The sequence below is a fragment of the Podarcis muralis genome, chromosome 1, assembly GCF_964188315.1.
Source record: "Podarcis muralis chromosome 1, rPodMur119.hap1.1, whole genome shotgun sequence".
In the NCBI taxonomy this organism is placed as follows: Eukaryota; Metazoa; Chordata; class Lepidosauria; order Squamata; family Lacertidae; genus Podarcis; species Podarcis muralis.
The window spans coordinates 77,156,090-77,177,853 of record NC_135655.1 but is presented as its reverse complement, the minus strand read 5'-3'; the positions used below and the strand labels follow the sequence as shown (position 1 = coordinate 77,177,853).

Here is a 21,764-nt window from a genome sequence, read left to right as displayed (position 1 = left end):
TCATCTGTCCCCCTCTTCTTCCTCCTCTCCCATTATTTCTCAGCTTTTCCCCTCATCTGCCTCTGAGCTGTGATCTCCCTCAAACCTCTGCTGTAATTCTGAACTGTCTTCATCTCTGGAAGGGTCAGGCTGGGGAGGCAGTCTCCAGCATTCCTCCTCTGCCCAGTCCCTGACAACCACTGTCTCTAAAGTTCAGTCTGCATCAAGTGTAGGAGCCTATGATCCTCCAGATGCTGCTGAACTACAACTACCATCATCCCTGATCTTTGGCTATGCTGCCTTGAGCTGATGGGAGTTGGAATCCAACCACATCTGGAAGACCACAGCTTAGCCACTCCTGGCCCACACATTCCATTCACCAGCTACTAGAGGAAACAGTTTGCATGTGGCTGCTGCTCCACTTTGGGGCCTTAGTATCTAGGACTGGCTATCAGATGGGTCTGGTTCTCACCCAAATATTAAACCTGTGTATGGGCTGGATGGCTGCAAGTGGGGAATCTTTAGCATGGTTGAATGCTCCTCCTTTTCTTTCAAACACATACACTCCCCTCTGCACAAAAAAAGTAGATGTTAAAGGGGAAGGGATTCTAGTTCAGTTTTATCCCTGGAATCCAATTTATATGTCTATGATTATTTTTGGTACTGAGGAGGAGCATCTTAATTGGAGGGCCCATCCGGCGCTTATGCTATCACGTTAAAAGTATATAATTAAAGCAAGTTAAAATATCAGAAGCAGCAATGAAACGGAACCATATGAATTCAGCAGACAGATAAAGCCAAAATCAAACCCAGTTTAGACTGCATGCCGCAGGCAAATAAAAATAATTTTGCAGGGGACTGGAAAGAATTACATCAAAGTTGGCATCAGACAGGCTTTCCTGGTAAGGGTATTCTACAGATGGGACACAAAGACTGAAAATGCCCCCTCTTTCCTTATCCCTTAGGAAGAAGGTTGGCTGTAAACCAGTCTCCATAATTCAGCTTTGACATGAATGCATTCACCCCTTATTCTTCGAGATGTTCACCTGCCGTCTAATGCACTCACATGGCTGCTTGTTCTTGCATCAAGCCAGTTTCCCCAGAGCCCATCTTGACTCTTCCTAAGTTGGAATAATTACAGATGGCCTGCTATTCTGGTCTCTGTTCAATAGCCTCCTTTCTCTTTTCCTCCTTCTTACTCCTTCCCCTCACAACTCAGGGGTCAGCTTATTTTGGCTCCAGCATTCAGGGATTCCTATGATATCTTGGCTCTTCTAAGATTAAGAGGTTTTTCTACCTGCCTCCATCTGTCTCTCATTTATTCCACTTGATCTCACAAACAGCAAGTTGAGTGGTTTTGTTTGTGTTCAATAGCCTTTGGTTGCTAGGTGGGGGGGGGTGTAAACAGCAAAAACATGCCATGTTATCTGTTAGATAAAGGCAAATAAAGGGATGGTAGAACCAATAATTTTCAACTCTTGCTAGAAACCTTCAGAAATAGAAAGCATCTTTTGCATTTCAGCCCAAAGGTTACAAGCATGGCTGGAAGCTAAGCTTTTGCAGAAAAAACCCTGCTAAAGCCAATCACTCCTAACTTCTTTACAAGTAACTTCTGAAAGGTAAGGCTAAGTTTAGTAGTTGCATAGCAGAAGGAATCTGGAAGTTTTTCTCATTTCCCAAGCCTTCCTCTAGCCTTGTCTAAAATGACAAACTACAACAGCTGATATTCCTTCTCCTGCTTCATTACTGAGACTGCAATTCCATCAGTGTTTGCTTGGAAAGAAAGCTCTTTAGATAAAACGGGACCTACTAAATAGAGATATATGCTCCTGCGCTGCACAAGTGCACGAGCTGCAGCTTCCTGTACATCTCCTTTTTGGGTTAGCATCCCTCCTTGTGAGCCCAACAAGCTTCATTCCCAGTTTACTTCTGTTTATTCTGTCCCATTCTGAGACAAAGGGCTTATGGCTGCCTCACAGTCCCATCCTTACAAAACAAAGGGAACGAGGCAATTCATCAGCTTCAGTTATATACCCAGGAAAGGGTGGATTTTGTTATTTCAGTGGAGGAACAGTCCCCAAAAGTAAGTGCAAACATGATTGAGGTGTCAGCCATTCAGATGGCAAACTGCACAATTTTAAGTTAACGCTGTATAAACCTTTGCAGGTGTGTGGATACAGTAGAATAAAGCTCATGTCTAACCATCAGGTGTTAAGATACTTATGTTCACTTGGGTCTATAAAAGGCTCTAAAAAAAAGGACACGGGAGCAAAATTGTGCTGTGCCAGCTACATATAAGAAACAGTGAAGCAGCCTTCCCTAGCTAGATGCCCTTGAGATGGTGTTGGACTCTTATCGTCTCTGAGTGCTGGCCCTACATGCTGGAGCTGAGGGGAGTTGTAGCCCAAAACATCCAGAGGGCACCAATTTGGAGAAGGCTGCTCTAAAGGTTATGAAGGAATCCATTTGTGAACAATGCTTACACACTCTGTTTCTTCGGGAATTCAACAGGAGAAGGGGAAGTACTGGAGCTGTCAACTCTTTCACTGTCCAGATTGGGGCTGAACATCACGCTGAGTTTGAGGACAGGAGAATCTTTCTCCTTTACCCCCACAAGCTGGCTGTTAGCGGCATCCCTATCTATTTCATTTTCATCTTCTTCCACAATGACTTGTCTTATGCTGGACTTCTTTTCCCTGTGAAAAAACAGAAATAACTGTGCAGCATAGATTCTCTGCAAATCAAAACATTCTTTACTCTTTTACTCTTCCTGTGAATTGCAACCACCAGCCATTTTACACATAGCATACGAACAAAGCTGAATTTACTGCTTAATGTGCCCTTGACTTGACAGAGAGCCTTGGCCAAAGTTAGCTTCTAGATCAGTGTACCTATATGATGCGTGCATGCTTTTGCCATCCTACTTTTAGCCACTTTAATATCATACCTTTTAAGGATAGTTGATTAAAATGCTAGGTATATACCTTAAAGTGCACCATGTGAAGCCCCTCCCTGTGTGATTCTTCTTTGTGTGTTGTCCTGTCACTCTCCCAGTTATAGTCTTCATGTGGAGCTGTTGTGGGCAGCCTATGGTCAATTACATGCAGTTGGCAAGGATGGAATTGTGGGATGGCAGAGAGGGGTGAGAAAGAAAAGGGGATGCCCTACCTACTTTGGCTCTGGCACAGTCAAGAATTGGCTGTGGACCACCAACCATTGGTGGCATGTAGGCCCCAGCAATTTACCCCTGAGAGAATGAGGTCCTTGACAGAAAAAAAGGATTGTTCTAGAGAGCTTCCTACTTAGAGAGATGGCATAAAACATTACAGTTTTGACCATACACTTACAAACAAGGTATCAGAGTGCAAAATCTATGTGAATTCTGCAAAAAATATCTCTGAACATGTGTGGGCAGCAGTCCATCCCCCTTCGTATGCATCACTTATTGCAAAATCCACATTCCCCCCTCCCCTTTTCTGATATTGTTTCACATATATTTCTTTTCTAAAATTTCCCTGTGTGGGTAAAAAAAATCCTGAGATCGTGTATCTGAGAAGAAATGGGAGGAGAGATACAACAATAAACGTTTGTTATCCAATATATTTGGGAACTGATACGCTTTTCATTACACACACAATGAGTGCATCTATAAAACTCACTACCATATGCATATATTGCAGCAAATATCAGAAATTGTTGTTATTGCCAGTCATGTGGGAGCACTGACAGTCTCAGTTATGTTGTGTGAATGTTCAGTCATGAACTTATTGACAACTGCATAAGAATGCAAACAGCAACCAGGCAAATTTTGTGAATATATGGAAATGCAACAGTAGACCAGTGAAAGTTTACAACACCTTGAATAAACACTGTAACAATGTATTCCAGAAAAAATATTTAATATGTTGTTAATGGGGAAAAGCTAACTACTTAAAAAGAATAGATTTTGTTCAAAACACTTTGAGCAAGCGTGTGGTATTTGGTTTATTATTCATGCATTTAAATATTTACTTTTATCAAAACACACAGAACAATTCAGGTATCACAAAGAATGTTGTGAGAAGATGAGAATAATGAGAAGGGTTTGGAGTGAGGTGCCCTCAGAACGCGGACAAGACTCTGTCCTATTTCTCTCCTCTGAGCCATGTGAGGCTGGACATGGATTAAATATGCCAGTGTTCTGGATGAGGGATAATAAACAAAAGCTGAATCCTGACAAGACAGAGACACTGGGAGTAAGTGGTTCTCATGTCCTGGAATTAGCTGTGTAGCCTGTTCTGAAGGGGTTGAACTCCCCTTAATGGAGGAGCAGGTACAAAGTCTCCCAGATCCAGCATTGTCTTCCCAAGTCCAGGTGGGCTCTAAATCCATTCACAGGCTGGACTACACATGCATGTACACTTTTTTCTACACTATGCCTGGCAGCTAAATGTGTGAAGTAAATTGATTCAATTACAAATATTGTGCTTGAAAACAAATCAAAGTTCTCTTTGTGGGGTTGCATTTAAGATGGCCTATTCAGACATTCAGGTGATATTTGATGCACTTGGTCTGGGAGATGGGTTGAAATTCTTTCTTTCATAGCCCTAGATAAGCCACTTTCCCTCACCTTTATTCTAAGTGGATAAAATGGAGGTGGAAAGTGACCCAGTGGAGGCTTCTGTTTAGGCAAATGGGGTACTGTGCCACTAGCCCCAGCCTGCCCTCAGCAAGCCTGCGTTGCAGGGGGGTTGGACTAGAGGACCTTTGTGGTCCTTTTCAACTCGACGATTCTATGATTGTTTTTCTATGATTATTAAGACCTTGCCTGCCTGCCTGTCTGCCTGCCTTCTTACTGACAACCAGCCCAGGGGGTGGCACTGCTTGCCACCTTCCTCCTCCTTAGGGCCCATTGTTTCCCTTGCAGAACTCAGCATGGATGAGAATAGGAACAAAAACAGAATTATTTTTCTCTGCCTGTCATTGGCTCGAGCTCCTGCTACTCCTACTGGTGTCCCGCCCTTCTGCCCCACTAGCCCCAATGAGCAACAGCCACTGCTGGCTGTGTTACAGGATTGTTGTAAAGGCAAGCACAGTAACACATAGGAAGCACCACCACTTCAAAATGGTCTCTTAAGTTATTCTTCCTCACTACCGCCACCACCAAAATAATGGGATCCAATAATTAGGTTTGCTTGCTTATGTTTTCCCAATCAAATAGTTGCTTATCCCCTCCCTGCCCCATAACCCCCATAACTCACATGGCTATATTTCCTCTGCTGTTGCACTTAGGGGATGAGCTTTGTGCTCCTAGTACTGTTGGTTGTGTCTCTGCCCCAGAGGCCTAGCAAAGTCTTTGTTGAGGTCACCATAGTAACGTAGTAAAGGAGTGGGAGACAATGAAGTATGATGCAGGGAGGGAGACCAGAAGGAAAAAGACCCATTGAGGAGGGTGTTATCTTGGGGCCTTCCAGAAAAATCCGTAAGTCACAGAAGTGATTTAGAAGGAGGGGAACATTTCCCCTGTATGTAACTTCTTTTTCATATGAAGCAATGTTAGTTTAGATTATGGATTCTTGAAATCATCAGCTTTGTATTGGCATATTGCTCATACTGTGTTTCCACAATTAACTCCTCCACGCACAACACAACATACCCCACACAAACACATGCCATTATAATTGAGAAAACTGCAACAGAAAAAGAATGAACAGGAAAAGAGGGAGAAGGGAGTACAAAAACGAGATTTTGGTTTTTGTATATATGTACACCTGTGGTTTCTCATTGCAGCAAAATATGTGAACAGATTCCATTGAGAAATAGTGTGCAGATGTGGTTCAATCTTGATGGTTCATTCTCATATGCAACACTTCATGCGATGAGCAAGCTTATGTGGATTGACGACGTGAAGCGCCAAAGAAAGGGACACCAGTGCTTTCACATAGTTCTTAAATACCAACCACCCATTGTAACCATTCACTTACCAGTATTCTACATAGGAGAAATCCACAAGAAGTTTAGGCAAGGGCAAAGTGAAGATGGAAGTCAGGCAGGGTATGTTAAGGCTGTATGGGCACCCAGACTTAAACAGAATGGATTGATAATTCATGTGACAAAGAAGGTAACATGGAAAAGAAATAATTGTGTAAGCCTACTAGACCACAAAATATGGCAAGTGAACCCACAACCTTTGAAAGAACAACAAAGGGTTTCTAACACTATTATAGCTGGATCTGATCACTTTAGTTCCTGCTCACATTACACTCTCTACCTATATGGATAGGATTTATCAACAGGATGCTGTTTTAACAGAGTTGGCTTCTCTGCTTGAAGCCTTCATAAAACACTTGTTGGCTGAGTTCCCAAGACAGATCGTTTTGTTGAGTTTGCAAATGGAGTGTGTCATATTGACAAAGCAGCAAAGGCAATAAATTATTAAGAGTTCGTCTGTAAAGGCAGAGGCATAAAACATGCCAAATTCTCAAACGGAGCAGAAAGTATATATATAGAAAATCTCCCTTTTTTTGTATTTGTTTCTCCATCTCTTTCAGTCTTTCCAGGCCCAGGTCACATGTCACAGTAAGCCATAGTTAACTATGAATACAGAGATGGTTGCTGCTTTACTCTTCCACCAGTGGGAATGGGACTGACAAACCATGCTTCCTGGCTTAGTATTATATCAGAACTGGGGATCGAGGGTAGTTTTGTTCCAAACCACAAATGGTAAGCCAAGAACAAGCTTTGGCTTAGCATCATGATTTATTTGGAGTGAACCTCAGTCCCTGGTGTGGACATGATGCTACGTCAGGGATCGTGGTTTGCTGCTCCCAGTTATACTAGGAGTGAAGTAGGAGCCATCTGCTCCTGGACACAAGTGCAATACTGTAGCACCCTCCTGTTGGTGATCCCTAGCAAGGGATATTTAGGGTCATACTACTCTGATACTGCCTTTCTCTCATTGTTCCTGTGTTGTAACTTGCATTTTGTTTCTGCTTCTGCATATAGTGCTAAACCATGGTTTAGAGTTACGTTTGCACACAGTCATAGTGTTAGATGAGGATAATTTTCTACAGAAGTTGGAAACTCCTACATGGCAGAACTATCTGGCTGAAATATTATGAGTCTGTTTAACACAGGGGTGGAACCAAGGAGTGGGCCCAGCCTACCTAGATATGATTATCTTGGGGGCTCAGTATTTAACCTTTTACTTGTGTTAGCTACACAGAAAGAAATAAAGATATTTAGAAAATTGGCTTTATTGTTTAAAATAAAAATTAAACAATTAAAAGGGCTTTTCTTGTATGCACACACAAATATAAATACATGCACACACATATACACAAAAACATATATACCATTAAATAGACGACAGCTGGCTCCCTAATGTCTCATTTCATTTCATTTTTGGTTTATTTGTCTTGCCTCCTGGCTGGTTAAAGCTTCCTGAGTTAGAATCCCACCCCTACAGGGTAGGTTAGACTGGATGACCCCTGGAGGTTAGTTCCAGCTTAATGTATCTATTATAGTCTTTTTCCTTTGGTGTTTCTTGACTTTGTTTTTGGCCTCAAAACTCAATGGGTTTGTTGACCTAAAGTTAACTTTTAGCCTCCTTATCTTTATATCCTTTTCTTTTAGACTTAGGGAAGAAGATACAACAAAGCATATTTGTAGAGATTTGTCATCCAATCTACATTCGGCTTGAATAGGGCTTTACGTGCTTTTGTGTGTACAACAATAGAAGTTTAAATCCCTCTTGTTGACCACAGATTTCCGCATCATAATTTTAGCTTGTTGTGCAGTGCAGTCTTTGCAGCGCATCTGAGTGTTTCGCAAATGTTGACTTTTGCTACTACTTATTGGAGGAAGGAAATCTGGGTGTTAGAATTCTATGCTTTTAGGAATTGCAGTCAGAAAAATGTTCAGTATGCTCTTCATCTCTGCCTTGTGACCTGCCAAAGAATCTGACATTTGATTTGGCTTCTTAAGCAGGATGACTTTCTTTTTTAAATATAGTAATCATTGCTAGAGATAAATGCTGGAAGCAAAAAGTGCCCAAGTGCTTTTATCCCCCTCCCTGCCAAGGAATGTGTAGAAAATCTGATAAATGCATGGAAACCAAAGTGGGCTTTGAATGGGATATTTTGTGGTCAGAATTCAGTTCTGATCAAACTCAGTAACTTTGGACAACTTTTGTAAAATATTGCAAAATTCATTCTAAGCTCAGAATGTACATTTTCTTGCTGCAGAATTTGGTTCACATGTGCAAAAGCAGTCTAACTTCAGGCCACTATTGATTGAAATGAGGAAATACAGCTGTCTAGAAGCAATAAAATAAGTTGTGATCAGTATAACATGGGCTGTTGACAATTCTTCAATATGTCCCAAGCTTCCCATTTCACTCCAGCTGCAGACCAGTTTGCATGTTTCTGCTCAATTTAAGTAATGAGGAATGACTTATGTGTAATAAGCTTGTTATCTTTCTTCCTCCCCCCACTCTGTCAAGAAAGGGTGCTGTGTCAAAGTTTCTTTTTCAAGCTGTCTAGACATTTTGACATCTTATGACTGCAGAGCAAAGAAAATCAAGTGTCTTTCCTGTAATTAGAATTTTGTTGCTTTTGCACCCCCCTCCAAGGAATTGATTATAAGACTAATATTGTCTTGGTAGGGAGTTGAGGGAGAATCCAGTGGGGGGCATAATTGCTCCCTTCATTTCTGTTACTTACTTTTTGTACTGTGAATTGATGATACTTAGGACAAAGAGAAGGGAAAGCCAAACATCATGACATATTTTGCTTTATTTGTTCAAGGTAAGGTGAAATGGGGACTGTTTTCAACGTTTAAGGGCTGCTTTAATTGCCTGTGTGTAAAATGTGGTTGTGGGTAACATTTTATATCTTGTTGTAATATTTTCTAAAAATAGGCAATGATTGGGGACAAACTAAGTTGAGATAAAGCATAGGCAAAATCTTAAATGTTTTGCAGCTAAAATGTTTGCATTTTGTTCATCCATCAATTGCATAAATCGGCTTTTTTCAAATTTTTGCTCTGATCCCTTCCTTGGTTGCTAATACAATTTGTTGATGCTGTTTCAAAGCCCAACTTCTTACAGTTAGACTTGCTAATTGGATTTTTACTTTACAATCTATTTAGTCTCCTGTGAACATACAGTATGAACCTTTAACCTAACTCAGCACCCTCCCAACTCTGGTTCTTGTTCTAATAACACATCCACCTGAGCACTGCAGTCTCTGGCCTCATAACAGAGCCTTGTACTGATTTCTCTAGTCTGTTGCAACTGTTTTGGGAGAATTGGTATTGTGTGCGTCTCTTTGACAGGTGGCAAGGTAAGGGCCTTTAAACCTGTAATGTCATTTCTAATCTCATTCTACTCTGTGTTCTAGTGTGTTCTAATCTTCTTTGCTATTTACAGCCTGTGCGGTGGTATAGAGATCAGTGTGTTTTAAAACACAAAATCAAAACTCCTCTCTTTTCATGTTTTAACGTATCTCAGGTTGGCCCTAGCTGCACATAATATCAAGTCACTATCACTACCACTTTACGCTTGCTAGCTACAGGCTTGTAAATATGTACTTGCACGGTAGCCTGTGACAAGGAGGAATAAGCTCCAGACAAGCAGCAATGCAAGCTTTTGTAATGTACAAAATACAGTGGTACCTTGGGTTAAGAACTTAATTCGTTCTGGAGGTCCATTCTTAACCTGAAACTGTTCTTAACCTGAGGTATCACTTTAGCTAATGGGGCCTCCCGCTGCTGCCACGTGATTTCTGTTCTCATCCTGAAGCAAAGTTCTTAACCCGAGGTACTATTTCTGGGATAGCGGTCTGTAACCTGAAGCGTCTGAAACCCGAGGTACCACTGTAGTTTATTGTTTTTCTTCTTTCTCTGCATTGTTTTCTCCAGCAGTATGAGTAGTTGTGTAGGCTGTTATTTTTCCACTACAGTTTGTTGTAGCTGCATGAAATGGCAACCTGTGGTTAATAAAAAATGCACCCAAAAGCTTCTGAATACCTTATTGTAGCTGTGCCAGAAGAAGGGATGAATGGGAGTTGTTTAAGCCTGAGCATGGTCCATTCCCCTCACAATAAACCATGGTTTATTTTGACACTTGAATGCAGCCAATGGGTGGGATTCTGGCATTCATGCTTGGAGTAAACCGATCATTGATTTTAATGGCTATACTTTAAACATGAATAATCCAATCCAATGGTTTTATTTTTCCATCAGTTTCTCATGTAACTGTCCAACCTAAGCTCTTGTAGCCTCCATTTTTAAATCTTTGTGACCTTACTGATTTTGTGCTTTGCAGCATGGTAGTGTGTTGCTATGGATGCGATTCACAACAGCATTTTTATCTGCAGCTATATATAGCTATCTGCATTGGGTACCTTTCTGCTTACTAGCTATAATGTTGACAGCTGTTTCAGGGAAAGAGACCCACTGCTATGGATCCATTAGAATTCAAGGGGTTTGAAGTTAACATGGAGAAAGTGGGGTGGTATGGATTTTAGATGCTGAAGTTTGCATTTACAACATGTTTATGACTACTGGCTTTCCTAACAGCACATGTTTTATTTGATCAGCATTGTGTGCTTTGATGAACTGGCTGGTAGGAAGGAATCCTTTAGGAATGAGATAAAGGGCATTATCACACAACCAACAAATTGAGAGGTTTGACTTTTATGGGGGTGTTAGTATTTGAAAATGTGAGAAAAAGAAATAATGACATTCCATTCTGAATACATTCACCTTTTGGAAACACTCTTCTCTAGTGGGCAGGACTGTGAGAGCAGCATTGCAAATCTGTTAGGTGAAACAAGGAAGCATGCAGGCTCATTCTAGATACTCGTAAGTTACGGTAATAATGGATCAGCATTGTGATAGCAGAACCTGAAGGAATAGTGCTATGGTAATTTGTTGGGGAAGGGGATCCAGGACCCATCTCTGGGTGTGCTCCTTCTCCCCATCATCACAATGAAGACTCAGGAGCCTGAAAATTTGGGAAGTCCATACATTGCCAACCAGATGTCCACCATTACCAGAAACCACAGTATACCTGCAACTGCTGTGACTGTCTCAAACAACAGAAGCCTGAAAGCAAACCCTTCTGAAGAATTGTCATGGACTGGCTGGACACAGAGGAATGGTGGGAGGAAGCAGCTGGGGAACCCTCAAAGGAAGAAGGCTCAGAGTCCGGGGATTGGTGGTGAGACGACAATGAGTGGTCAGAGGGAGAAGGAGGAGAAGATTGGGAAGGCATGTCAGAAGCTGAAGAGCTAACAGGGCTTAGTGAAGTGAACAGTCCAGACTCAGAGGTAGAAGCTGCAGTAGGAGAGTGCGATGAGGAAGGTCAAGAGGCAGAGAGATGAGTCAGGCTGGTGAAGAGCATGGGTGTCTTCCCCTTCTGCTGTGAAAAGCTCTTCTCCCCGGTCTCCCAGAACCAGGAGAGTCATAAAGTGGGAGGAGCAAAGACAGGCACACAGGCACAGTCTCAAATTGGAAAAGTGAGGACTTAGGCCACTTTGGGGAGGAGGGGACCTTCAGTCTCAGCAACTGCTTCATGGGGGCAAGTCCTACTGAAGAAGAGTTGCTGTGCTCATTAGGCCTGATACTCCTATGGAGATCCTGGTTTGTTTGTTTTCTAATAAAGAGTTCACTTACTTTGTGTGATTTACTGCTGGTTCGTTCAGAAATAACTCTTTGGCCACATGTGAGAGCTATTTACATAAATGGTTAGTGTTTGCAGTGCATACACTGCAGGGCCAGCCTGCCCATGAGATGAGGCAATTGTCTCAGGGCTGCTGGTTCCAGATAGCTGGGAGCGGTGGCAAACCCAGCTCTTGAACAACGTGCTGCTCACTGCCTCTGGCAATTGTTGGCCGCCTGCTCTGCTGCATGTCCATTGCTCTCATGCCCATTGCCGCTGCTGCAGGCAGTGGATGTGTGGGTACATGGCAGGTGCAGCATTTTCTGTTTTGCCTCTAACGATAAGACATCCAGGGGCAGCCCTGATACCCTTGTTTTAGTGCAACCAGTGCAACATCTTTGCACTGGTAAAAGCCAGTACCACAACCCAAGGCAAACAGTGAACTGAGGCCTTTTTCTGTTGTGTTGTTTTAATTTGGGGAAAGTACATCCAAGAATGGTTTTCTTGGACCCCAATTATTCTAACCTTGTTACTTATAAATTGGCTCAGAATAATATATCTTCTACAGAAAGCTGACAGAGTTCTTGAATTTTGGAGCTTAATAATATTATACAAGCTTGCATTGATAGAACAATTTTGAATTACTTCACATAAACATGCATTACATTAAAAAGTAAATCAATACTTCTGGGCCCACATCCAAGACTTGAGGTGTACACTGCACTTCATTTACGCATTCCCACTTCTTTAGTTGCCTTGTTCTTACATAATTTTGCTTGGTATTCTTTTTTGGAGTAATATCTTTCAAACAAAGTCTATAATACTTAACTAAAATATTGCAAAGTTTGCCTCATGCTATTTCAGTGGTCTCATTTGCACATAACACCAAACCATGGCTTGTTTAGCTTAACTATGCTTTGGTTAAATGTTTGAACCTAGCCTAGCAGATTAATCACGGGTTTTTTTCCTGTCGGCAAACCATGATATGCGGCCATGGTTTGTTTTTGGCTGACAAAGCATGGCTTGTTTTTAACTGTAGTTTGGTGTTATGCTTTTTTCCAACAACTTTGCCTAACCAATTTGTGTGGGGCCACCTCCCTGCTCATAAGGCTACAAATACGGTAAATGAGACAAGCAGCTGGAAAACCAAGCTTTGGAGAATCAAGGCACATCATGTTTGCTGGTCTGTGAGGCAACTTATGGTTTATTAAACATTCACATTAAACATTCACATTGTGTGTGAATTAAACTGTGAGAGTACATCCTTGCTATGTTCTCTGCTATATTGCTTATGCTAGGGCCAGTGTGTAATCAGTTCTATGGGGGAAGTAGCAACAAATATTGAACCTTGGGGAACTTGCTTGAGTTGAAGATGCATATTGGTGGCGCTGGTATTACTCTTGATTTTGCATGAACTTTCATGGTAACTCAAAATAAGCAGGCTGAGTTTATCTGGGTGAAATATTTACATAGCTCATAGCTTTACACAGGGGATCTTTTATACAAAGAACCAAGGCTTTCTCTGTATGCGCCTAAATCCAAGCACGGTGTCAGCATGTGGCAACTTTGGGAAAGTGAAGCCTGTCTGGGACCCTCAATGCCAGGCAGTTTGGAGCAACTATTTCCCATAGTGCTCTGGGACACTGTAGAAAAGTAAAATGGCCACAAACTCAGTGTGCTGCTTATTGCCACTTCCAGGACCATTGCACAGGACCCAGGGTCAGAGGGACAGGAGCGAAACTAGGCTTTATTTAACCCAGGTCAAAGACTCAGTTTGACACCCCCCCACACACATTTCATACACCAACACACAGGCTGGGAGTCTCAATGGCACCCCCTCTGGAGGCTTTACCTGGGGCAAAAAAACCAGTTAGTCCACTCCCACCCCCCCTTAGCTCTGGCTCTGCGGAGGGAGTCCACTGCAGTGCAGTTTTCTGACTCAAACCAGACCCTGTTTGTGTTTATCTTCCACTTCCAACACTTCTTCATAGCTTTTATCTGCATTAATTAAGTATATACTGGGTCAGGCACAGGAGGCTTCTGAAGAGCAGTACAAGCCTGATACCTCTCTTCTGACTTCTCCAATATTTAATAAGTTACCTGAGAAACAAGCTCAAGATGATGAGCTAGAAACTGTTGTAGAGCTTGCATTCACAGTAAATCACAATTATTTCTTGGTTCACTTCATTTTGCAAATGAATTTACGTAGTCAAGAAGAAAATTCACATTTGGAATGAATAATTAAGGCCATTTTGCTCTCCTCTGTGGCAGTGGCAGGGTAAATGAATACGTAATATGTGATGCTGGTTCTCGGCACAGTCACAATACACAGAAACCACACGCAATAATCCAAAACTGTGAGCAGGAGATTTGAAGCTACAATGCCCTGGGATTTACTGTGCTCTAAATACAAATTTGAGGCATGGTTGTTTTTTTCAGGATACTAAATTCAGTAGCAAGTAGTGGGAATGTAATTTATCCCGAGAGTCGTGTGTGCCTCTGTTTAATTATATAGTAGCTGGTCCACATAAGAGCTTTATGAGCTGGCTTATGCTTTCAGACACAAACCCAAAGCAAATCAGCTGCACTAACAGTGCAGCATGCAATGGACTCTTACACAGTGGTACCTCAGGTTAAGAACTTAATTCGTTCTGGAGGTCCGTTCTTAACCTGAAACTGTTCTTAACCTGAGGTACCACTTTAGTTAATGGGGCCTCCCGCTGCTGCCGCACCGCCACTGCACGATTTCTCTTCTCATCCTGAGGTAAAGTTCTTAACCCGAGGTATTATTTCTGGGTTAGCGGAGTCTGTAACCTGAAGCGTCTGTAACCCGAGGTACCACTGTAGCTTGTTTTGCAGAGTTAGAAAAACCAAAACCAAAAGCCACACATGTAGCCTTTAGTTAAAGCTGTAAAAGCTTCGGCTTGTGCCAAAGGCACAAATTCGGTTGTCATGTCAGCACCTTTCCATTGCATCAATTAGAAGAGCTTGAATTACATTTCTCATTTAATATGCATTCAGATAATTAGAAACTCTCCCCCCCCTAATGTGGAGATGTGATTATCACAGTGAAATACAACCCTAAGTCTGGGTTATAAAACAGATGATTCTAAACCCCTCCTCCATCTTTTCACAATAATGTCAAGTGATGGACATCCTGTGGCAAAAGAACCCAAATCTCTCATATAAATTATTGGCATCTGAACTGGTAGTGACTCACAAGGAACAAGACCTCAGGGCCATAGTGGATAGCATGATGAAGATGTCAACCCAGCATGCACCGGCTGTGAAAAATGGTGAATTCCATGTTAGGGATCATTAAGGAAGGGATAAAAAGAAAAGAAAACTGCCAATATCAAAACACACTTATACTATGGTTATACTATATCATAACCTATGGGGAGACCACAGTTGGGGCAGTAGGTACAGTTTGGGTTGCCTCACTTCCTAAAGGTTATTGTCATCTGGAAAAAATCCTGCAGATGTTCATGCCCTCAAGCATGCTTGTACCTCTCTCCCCCTCCCCCACTCTGTTTTGGCAGCCTGAGTTTGCTATTTGAAAGAGTGATATGACATAGCAACAGGTAACCTGTTTGGTTATGCAATATGCTCTCTATGTCCCAAGGGCAAGACAGATACAGAGAGAAAACATATAATTTATACGCAGTGGAGCTGATGGGGCAGAAATAGATGTAGGTGGATATACAGGAGCTACATGCACAGTAGGTGGCCCCTGCTCATTATTCAGTTGTGCTGAGTGAGACTAGGGCCCTTTCCCACACAGTTTATTGTATACACACCATATACCTTCCCTCAAGGCTGTGCTTCTGTTGTGGGAATATGGTAATGCTGCGTACTTCACATAGCAATATATGGGGAACGTTTGTTTCTCTCCCTCTCCACCCTTCTGCTATTCACTGCAATTTTTGGTGTTGAAATTACTGCTGAGTAGAAAGTGGTTATCCAAGTGCCATTGGTGTGTTTGCATAATGCCCCTTCCCTTCTTGCCCACAGCCAAATTCAGCTACTTTTATTGGTTCTTATTTTGTATGCGGGAATTATTTAGAGGTTATGTGCTTCAAGCAGGACCATTAGGCAACTGCTGCATGGAGGTCAGGGGAGCAGTGGAAAGCTGTTGGAAAACAATTGTGTGTCCCCCGTGGCCTGTTAAATGTTTCCTAGGCTAGTCTGCTGCAGTGAGCTAACTATACCATCTTCATTTTTGAAAGAAGAGTCAACTTTCAGTCAGCTTCTATGCAAGGGGTGTGGGATGCTACCTTTAATGTTTGCTGTTTTGCTGTGTTTTTATTGTGTTGGAAGCTACCCAGAATGGCTGGGACAACCCAGTAAATTAATAATAATAATAATTTGCCTCAAGCTGCAAAATGTCTTGGGCTGGCCCTACCTCCCAATAGGAGCACTAATTGACAGACGTATGGAGATGGAACTCTATGGAGCTCTGCAACTTGTAGGAAACCTACATGACAACTCTGAGCCAGTATGTGAACTTCTTACAACAATGTTGTGGTGTAGTCATGGTGATGCATTAGCAGCAGAGAGTGAGGGGGCTTGAAATGCTCAGGCTCTGACCATCTAATGTACATAACTGTGGTTTCTTTCCTGCATCACCCCTTTTGCAGCTTGCTAAACTTGTTATTCCAATTTCTTCTCCCAAGAGCTCCAAATTATACAATTTGGGTCAGGGGTGCTGGATAGAAATTTTGTACAGGTCCCAGAAAATCCTGTGGGCAGTCCTTCTCATGTAATCATATTATTGAAAGGGAGGAGGCTGAGCATTAGCGAAGCCACACCTTTTGTCCTCTCCTTAACAATATCTCTCCATTTTGTGAATATTTGTATTCTTTGGAATTGACATAATTCACTGCTTCATTGTGGAGCACACGTCTTTTTTGCCTTTTAAAAATAAAGGGTAGATGTATGTGGACAGCCACACAGATATCTTCTTATCTAGTTGTAGCTGTGAAATTGCACTGTTGTCCTCGTGAGTGGGACTCGAGGGAATATCGTGCAAAGGAAGAAATGCAGTTGGAGCACACTTGGACTGGCCGTGTGGAAAGCCCCTAGCACTTGCCTCCTCGGGCCTCGACTGACTGCCCTTCAATTTCTGGTGAGGTTAGCTGAGTCAGTAACTTTCAACATGAAACCAGCAGTTAGAGTCAGATGTGAAATGACGGCCAGATAAAAGATAAAAAGTTTTAAAATGAGATTTGCGGGAAGTGCAAGGCAGGTTCAGTGCATTGACTCAGCCTCATCCATTCTCCTCTCGTGGGCCCTTTCTCCCCCCTCCCCTCCCACTTGCAGCTTTGTGGGACAGGGCTTAAATAGGATTCCCGTCAAGAGGGGCTCTGCAGGAGCGGCTGAGGGGGATGGTGGAAAGCGTTGGAGTCGTACAAAGACAAGCTCCCTTTGGTCCTTATGGATATTGTCATGCTTTTCACTCAGACAGACACGGACGTGTCACATGACCTGGGGCTGAGAGCCATTCTAGCCCTGAGGCCTGATTGGTCAGTGGCTCCTTTTTTGAAAGCCTAGGTGTCCGTGGCAACGAGAAGCAGATCAGCCATACTTTCCTGGGCTCTGAGAGGAGTGCAGCACGGACAGAAGAAAGATCAGCAGCACACAGGACCACAGCAGCCAGCAGGACTTTCTTCAGGTACCTATTGGCTGTTTGGGTGGGTTGAATGGGTTATTTATATATTTATTTATTTCCAGTCAAACTTTTTGTATGGCAAATAATTGTGTTGGTGGACTTAGCAGTATTTTCAAGTGAGGTGTTATCATTCTTCCCAAAGCCTCGCTGAATGCATCCCTGCTTTTTATAAGAGCTGTTTTACAAGACTCTTGGGAGTTGCACCTGTTATAAAAACCTGTGAAAATAAGTATTATGTTGGAGTTGTCTTACACGTGCCACAACCCTGTTTCTGCTTCCAGAATTTTTCTCGTTGTTCGTCAAAAATTAAATATGTGCATTAGTGCTTTTCATAGATGTTTAGACACCAGTTAAACTCTCAGTGGGGTCCTAGCATCTTTCAAATGTGGCATTATAAATTCCCTAAAGGCATTTGATTTACAGTTTGATCTGAAGCACATATACAGTACATACTGAATTTGGAAGTAACACCTGACCTACTACAACATGGAGTTCTGCTGAATTTTCTTCCAAGTATGCTTGCTTAGGATTGGATGCTCAACTATATGGGAAAAAAAACTTTTTTTCTGGTGGCTTCTTGAAACATACCAACTCTCTCTGAATTGGTAGAACCCAGTGGCCAGAAGCTCAAGCGTCTTAGGGAGAAACTAGATGTGGGCAGCCACATGTATGTATGCATATGTTTGTCATATTCCCATATAAGTAGAGGGTGGAGGTTTCTCCCCCCCCCCCCTTTTCACCTCTTTTACACACAAGGTATGCGCAGTGATTCTCAAGAGAGATAGCTGCATTGCAGGAGGTTGAACAAGATGACCCTCGGGATCCCTTCCAACTCTACAATTTTATGATTCTATGTGCAAGTAAGGGGGCCATTCCATGTGTCACCTGACTGCACTTTGTTGAAACACTTTTCTCAACCACCTTGCTCACATCTGGTAGCAAAGCTGGGCTGGAAGAAAAGTCATTTGAGCAATGGAACTGAGTGAGGTAAGGAAGGGGAGGGAGAATGGTTCTGCTGCCCCACACCAGCTCTCGGCACAACATTACAAATACACCCCCTCTATTCCATGGTTTTTTTTATATCTGAACAAAGAGGGCACATGAATAAATGAATGTGGCTGCCCTGTCTTTTCTCATTTAGCCCTAAGGCTGCCATCCCATTTACTTCTGAGTAAGCATGCTTGGGATCTTGCCGTAATAACTTGATCTAAGCATATCTCCTTGGAAACAAGTTCTTTTGGTTTTTAATAGGAGTTGCAACAGCACAACCCTATGTATATTTAGTCTGAAGCAAGTCCAGCTGTAAGAAGTATTCTCTGTGAGGGGCTGTGTGTACAGGACTGTGGCCTTTATTTCCACATCAAGTGGCCTTTATAGTATTTCAGCCTAACATACAGTTGTAAGATAATGAATGACCATGTCCAAAATTACGGTAATTCCCAATTAGAGGAGCAGACCTTCTATGTGGCTATGTTAAAACGATTTTCACAAGGCTTTGTAACAGCCCAGGCAGGGTTCCTGGAAAGGTGGTTTAGAATGCACCTGATTTTTATTTGTTTGTCTTATGTTAGACTACTCTTGGTGATGAAAAGAACAACTAAAATTATCACGCGGCTGATCCAGGGCTGCTAAACAAATTACAGCAGCATAAGGAAGTACGCTGCTTCTAAAATATCCCGCCTTTAATGCTAAAGAGAAACCTGTCAGCACAAAGCTGTCCTCTGTTCCCCTTCAGGCCAGCAGAGGAGCGAGTTCTGGGAGTGGGGGTGCTTGGTTAAGCCAAGAACAGGAACCACTGGTTGAGGGGAGCTCACTTTAAAGAAAGGCTGGGAGCTGCTGCTGCTGCTGTGTAGGAATCCGAGAGTTAATTTGGAGAAAGATCTTCAAGGATGTGATGTTACTGAATTTCAGGCAAGCTGTTGACAAGCCAAAACAATGCCTTTGCAAACAGGGAAAATCCAAATTAAAAGTGCAGAAGTTATTCTGGAATGTAAAGCTCAATTATTGTAGTTGGCTCCACACTCCTTGCTCTGAGCAACTGGTTGCTTGAATTTGCACCTCAGGGTGCAATCCTGTGTTACTCATTGTTACCTCAGTTTTGGGTGAGGTTAAGTTGTACACAAATAATTTGTTAGCCTGCATCTGTAGAACTTGACATTTGAGATTATTTCCAAAGATGAGAGTAATGGAGTGCAGTCAGTATCTGTAGTACCAAACCTTCATTTTCAGCCAAGCATAGCAGAAGAATTGACAAGCACCCTATGGAGAGTTATTGCTCAGCAATCCTGTCTTAGCTTGTTGCTCATCACATTCAGAAATGTTGCCTAACTGCAACCCTTCCAATGAGTGTAATCAGCATAATAGCCTAGATTGGTTCCAGAGCTTCTTCTCTAGGTGGTTGGTTCACGGGCTGATGAGAGCATTTTCTGGCTTTGATGGTCAGGGATAATTAATTTACGATGTCATATAGATCAGGCTGTACATTTATTTCTTCTATTTGCCTCAGAAAAAGACTATAATGTACATTTCCAGATGCTGAGGACAATTTTGGGTGTTGAGTACAACCACTCCGGAAGAAGTCCATTGCTGATGGTGGGGTTGGGTGTGTTTTATATATCAGTGACTTTAATCTTTTGTATACCTACTAACTTTAATCCAAGCTTTGACATGGGACCCACTATTAAGATTACTCCTCTTATTTTCTCTCTCAGCCCTTTTCTGTTTCACCCTTCATGCAGCCTAGCCAGCCCTTTTGCACCAGCTGCTGATGTACATGTGTCCAAAAACCAACATCTTAGATGACATTGCACACACAAACATAATGCATGACTTTCCTCCCTTGCCAGAAATCAGTATCAAAGCCTAGAAAAAAATAGAAATTGGTGTGAAAAACATAGATGCATAAAACTTTGGTCAGATTGCAGCCCACTTCTGGGTCCTGACTTATGACCCAACAGCTGAAGGCTGCTCAGTGTGCATAGGGTTTTTTACAGGATAAAAGTGTATAGGTCCCTGCCCTGAGGAACTTACTATCTAAAATTCAATATGCAAAACAACAATGGAAATTGAGGTACATGGAGGCAAAGGTAAACAAGGAAAGAATATATACCTAATTAAGGGCAGATTCACACCATAGATTTAAAGCACAACATATATTTAAAGCACGTGACTCCCCCCCCACCCAAGAACTGTGGGAATTGTAGTTTGCCCCTCACAAAGCTACAGTTCCCAGAACTCTTAACAAGCTGCAGTTACCAGGATTCCCTGACAGAAATCATGTACATTGGATGTGCTTAAATGTATGGTGTGGATCTGCTGGAAGTTACATGCGCTTGGACTTGGTTACAGCCCTCCACACTCACCCAGTCCCTGCCGTTAATGGGCAGGCGCTTGCATGCTGGGCGCATGTGGGGGGTGCTTGGTTCACACCCCCAAGCTTTTGTGCCCAGGGCCACGGGCCCCCTGCCCCCCATGCTATGCTAGTGGGTGAAGTGAGCTATTACCAGTGGAGAATCATGTGGAACAAAATAAGGTGGTACAACAACCTTTGCATACTTTTCTTTCCTTGTGATGTATGTAGTAAAATACTATTGATCAGTAATTGAACTTGATTTAATTCCGGTGGAATGAAGATCATTATCTGCAATCCTGCACTGCACTAGATTGTTTGGTTGATATAAATTACTCCTACAAGTAATTACTGCATTAAGGGCAGAGGTAGTAGTAAATTTCCTTTCACAGAGTTTAATAGTGATATATGCTATTTATTATTTATGGCAGCGTAAATCTGTAGCAAGGTTGATTAGGATGCAATGATTTGAAAGATAAGGGTATAGTTGCTAATGAGGAACTAGTGGATTGAAGACGACCTGGTTAATTGAACATTAGCAAAAAAGATGTACTGTACTGACATTATAACATATTTGAAAGCAACACTGAAGATCTGATGAAAGTATATGCAATTATGTCCACATTTATAGCAAAGCAAGCATTGTTAAACCTTTAAGCGATGATTGGCCAATGCTTATCTTTGCCTCAAACTACAAGAGCTATGGACTTAATTTCACTGGGGAATTATTTCTCAATTCCATAGATGTTTCTTCCAGTGCAATCCTGTTTGCCTTCAGCAAATAGATTTTTCAAGCTCAGAAATAGATATGAGAAGCCTGGAACTTCAGGACTGTAATCCTGTAATAGTAGTAGCAAATGAGCGCACAAAATGTAGCTACCAATTGTTTTAATTTTTCAAGGGCAGTTGGAAGGAGTACCAAGGGTCATCTAGTCCAACCCCCTGCAATGCTGGCATCTCAACCAAAGCATTAATGACAGATGGCCACCCAACCTCTGCTTAAAAACCTCCAATGAAGGGGAATCTACAGCCTTCCAAGCAGGTCCATTCCATTGGGGAACAGCTCTTACTGTCAGAAAGTTCTTCCTGATGTTTTGTCGGAAATGTTAAAAGTGTTATTG

General features: G+C 42.2%; 2 protein-coding genes across 3 annotated transcripts in view; one reads left to right on the top strand and one right to left on the bottom strand.

Moving 5' to 3' along the window:
- The window catches only part of LMNTD2 (lamin tail domain containing 2), an 80,243-nt gene that overhangs the window by 36,394 nt on the left and 22,085 nt on the right, over positions 1 to 21,764 (bottom strand). Inside the window, exon 3 of the mRNA XM_077931849.1 lies at positions 2,463 to 2,675. Coding sequence (XP_077787975.1) covers positions 2,463 to 2,548 — 86 coding nt within the window. The 5' untranslated portion in view covers positions 2,549 to 2,675. The remainder of the gene's footprint in view (positions 1 to 2,462; positions 2,676 to 21,764) is intronic.
- The window catches only part of RASSF7 (Ras association domain family member 7), a 77,984-nt gene continuing 73,399 nt past the window's right edge, over positions 17,180 to 21,764 (top strand). The window contains exon 1 of one of the 2 annotated variants that reach the window (XM_028735473.2): positions 17,180 to 17,297. The gene's annotated coding sequence lies outside the window, so the exon portion shown is untranslated. The remainder of the gene's footprint in view (positions 17,298 to 21,764) is intronic. The other variant, XM_028735482.2, reaches the window with a different exon arrangement.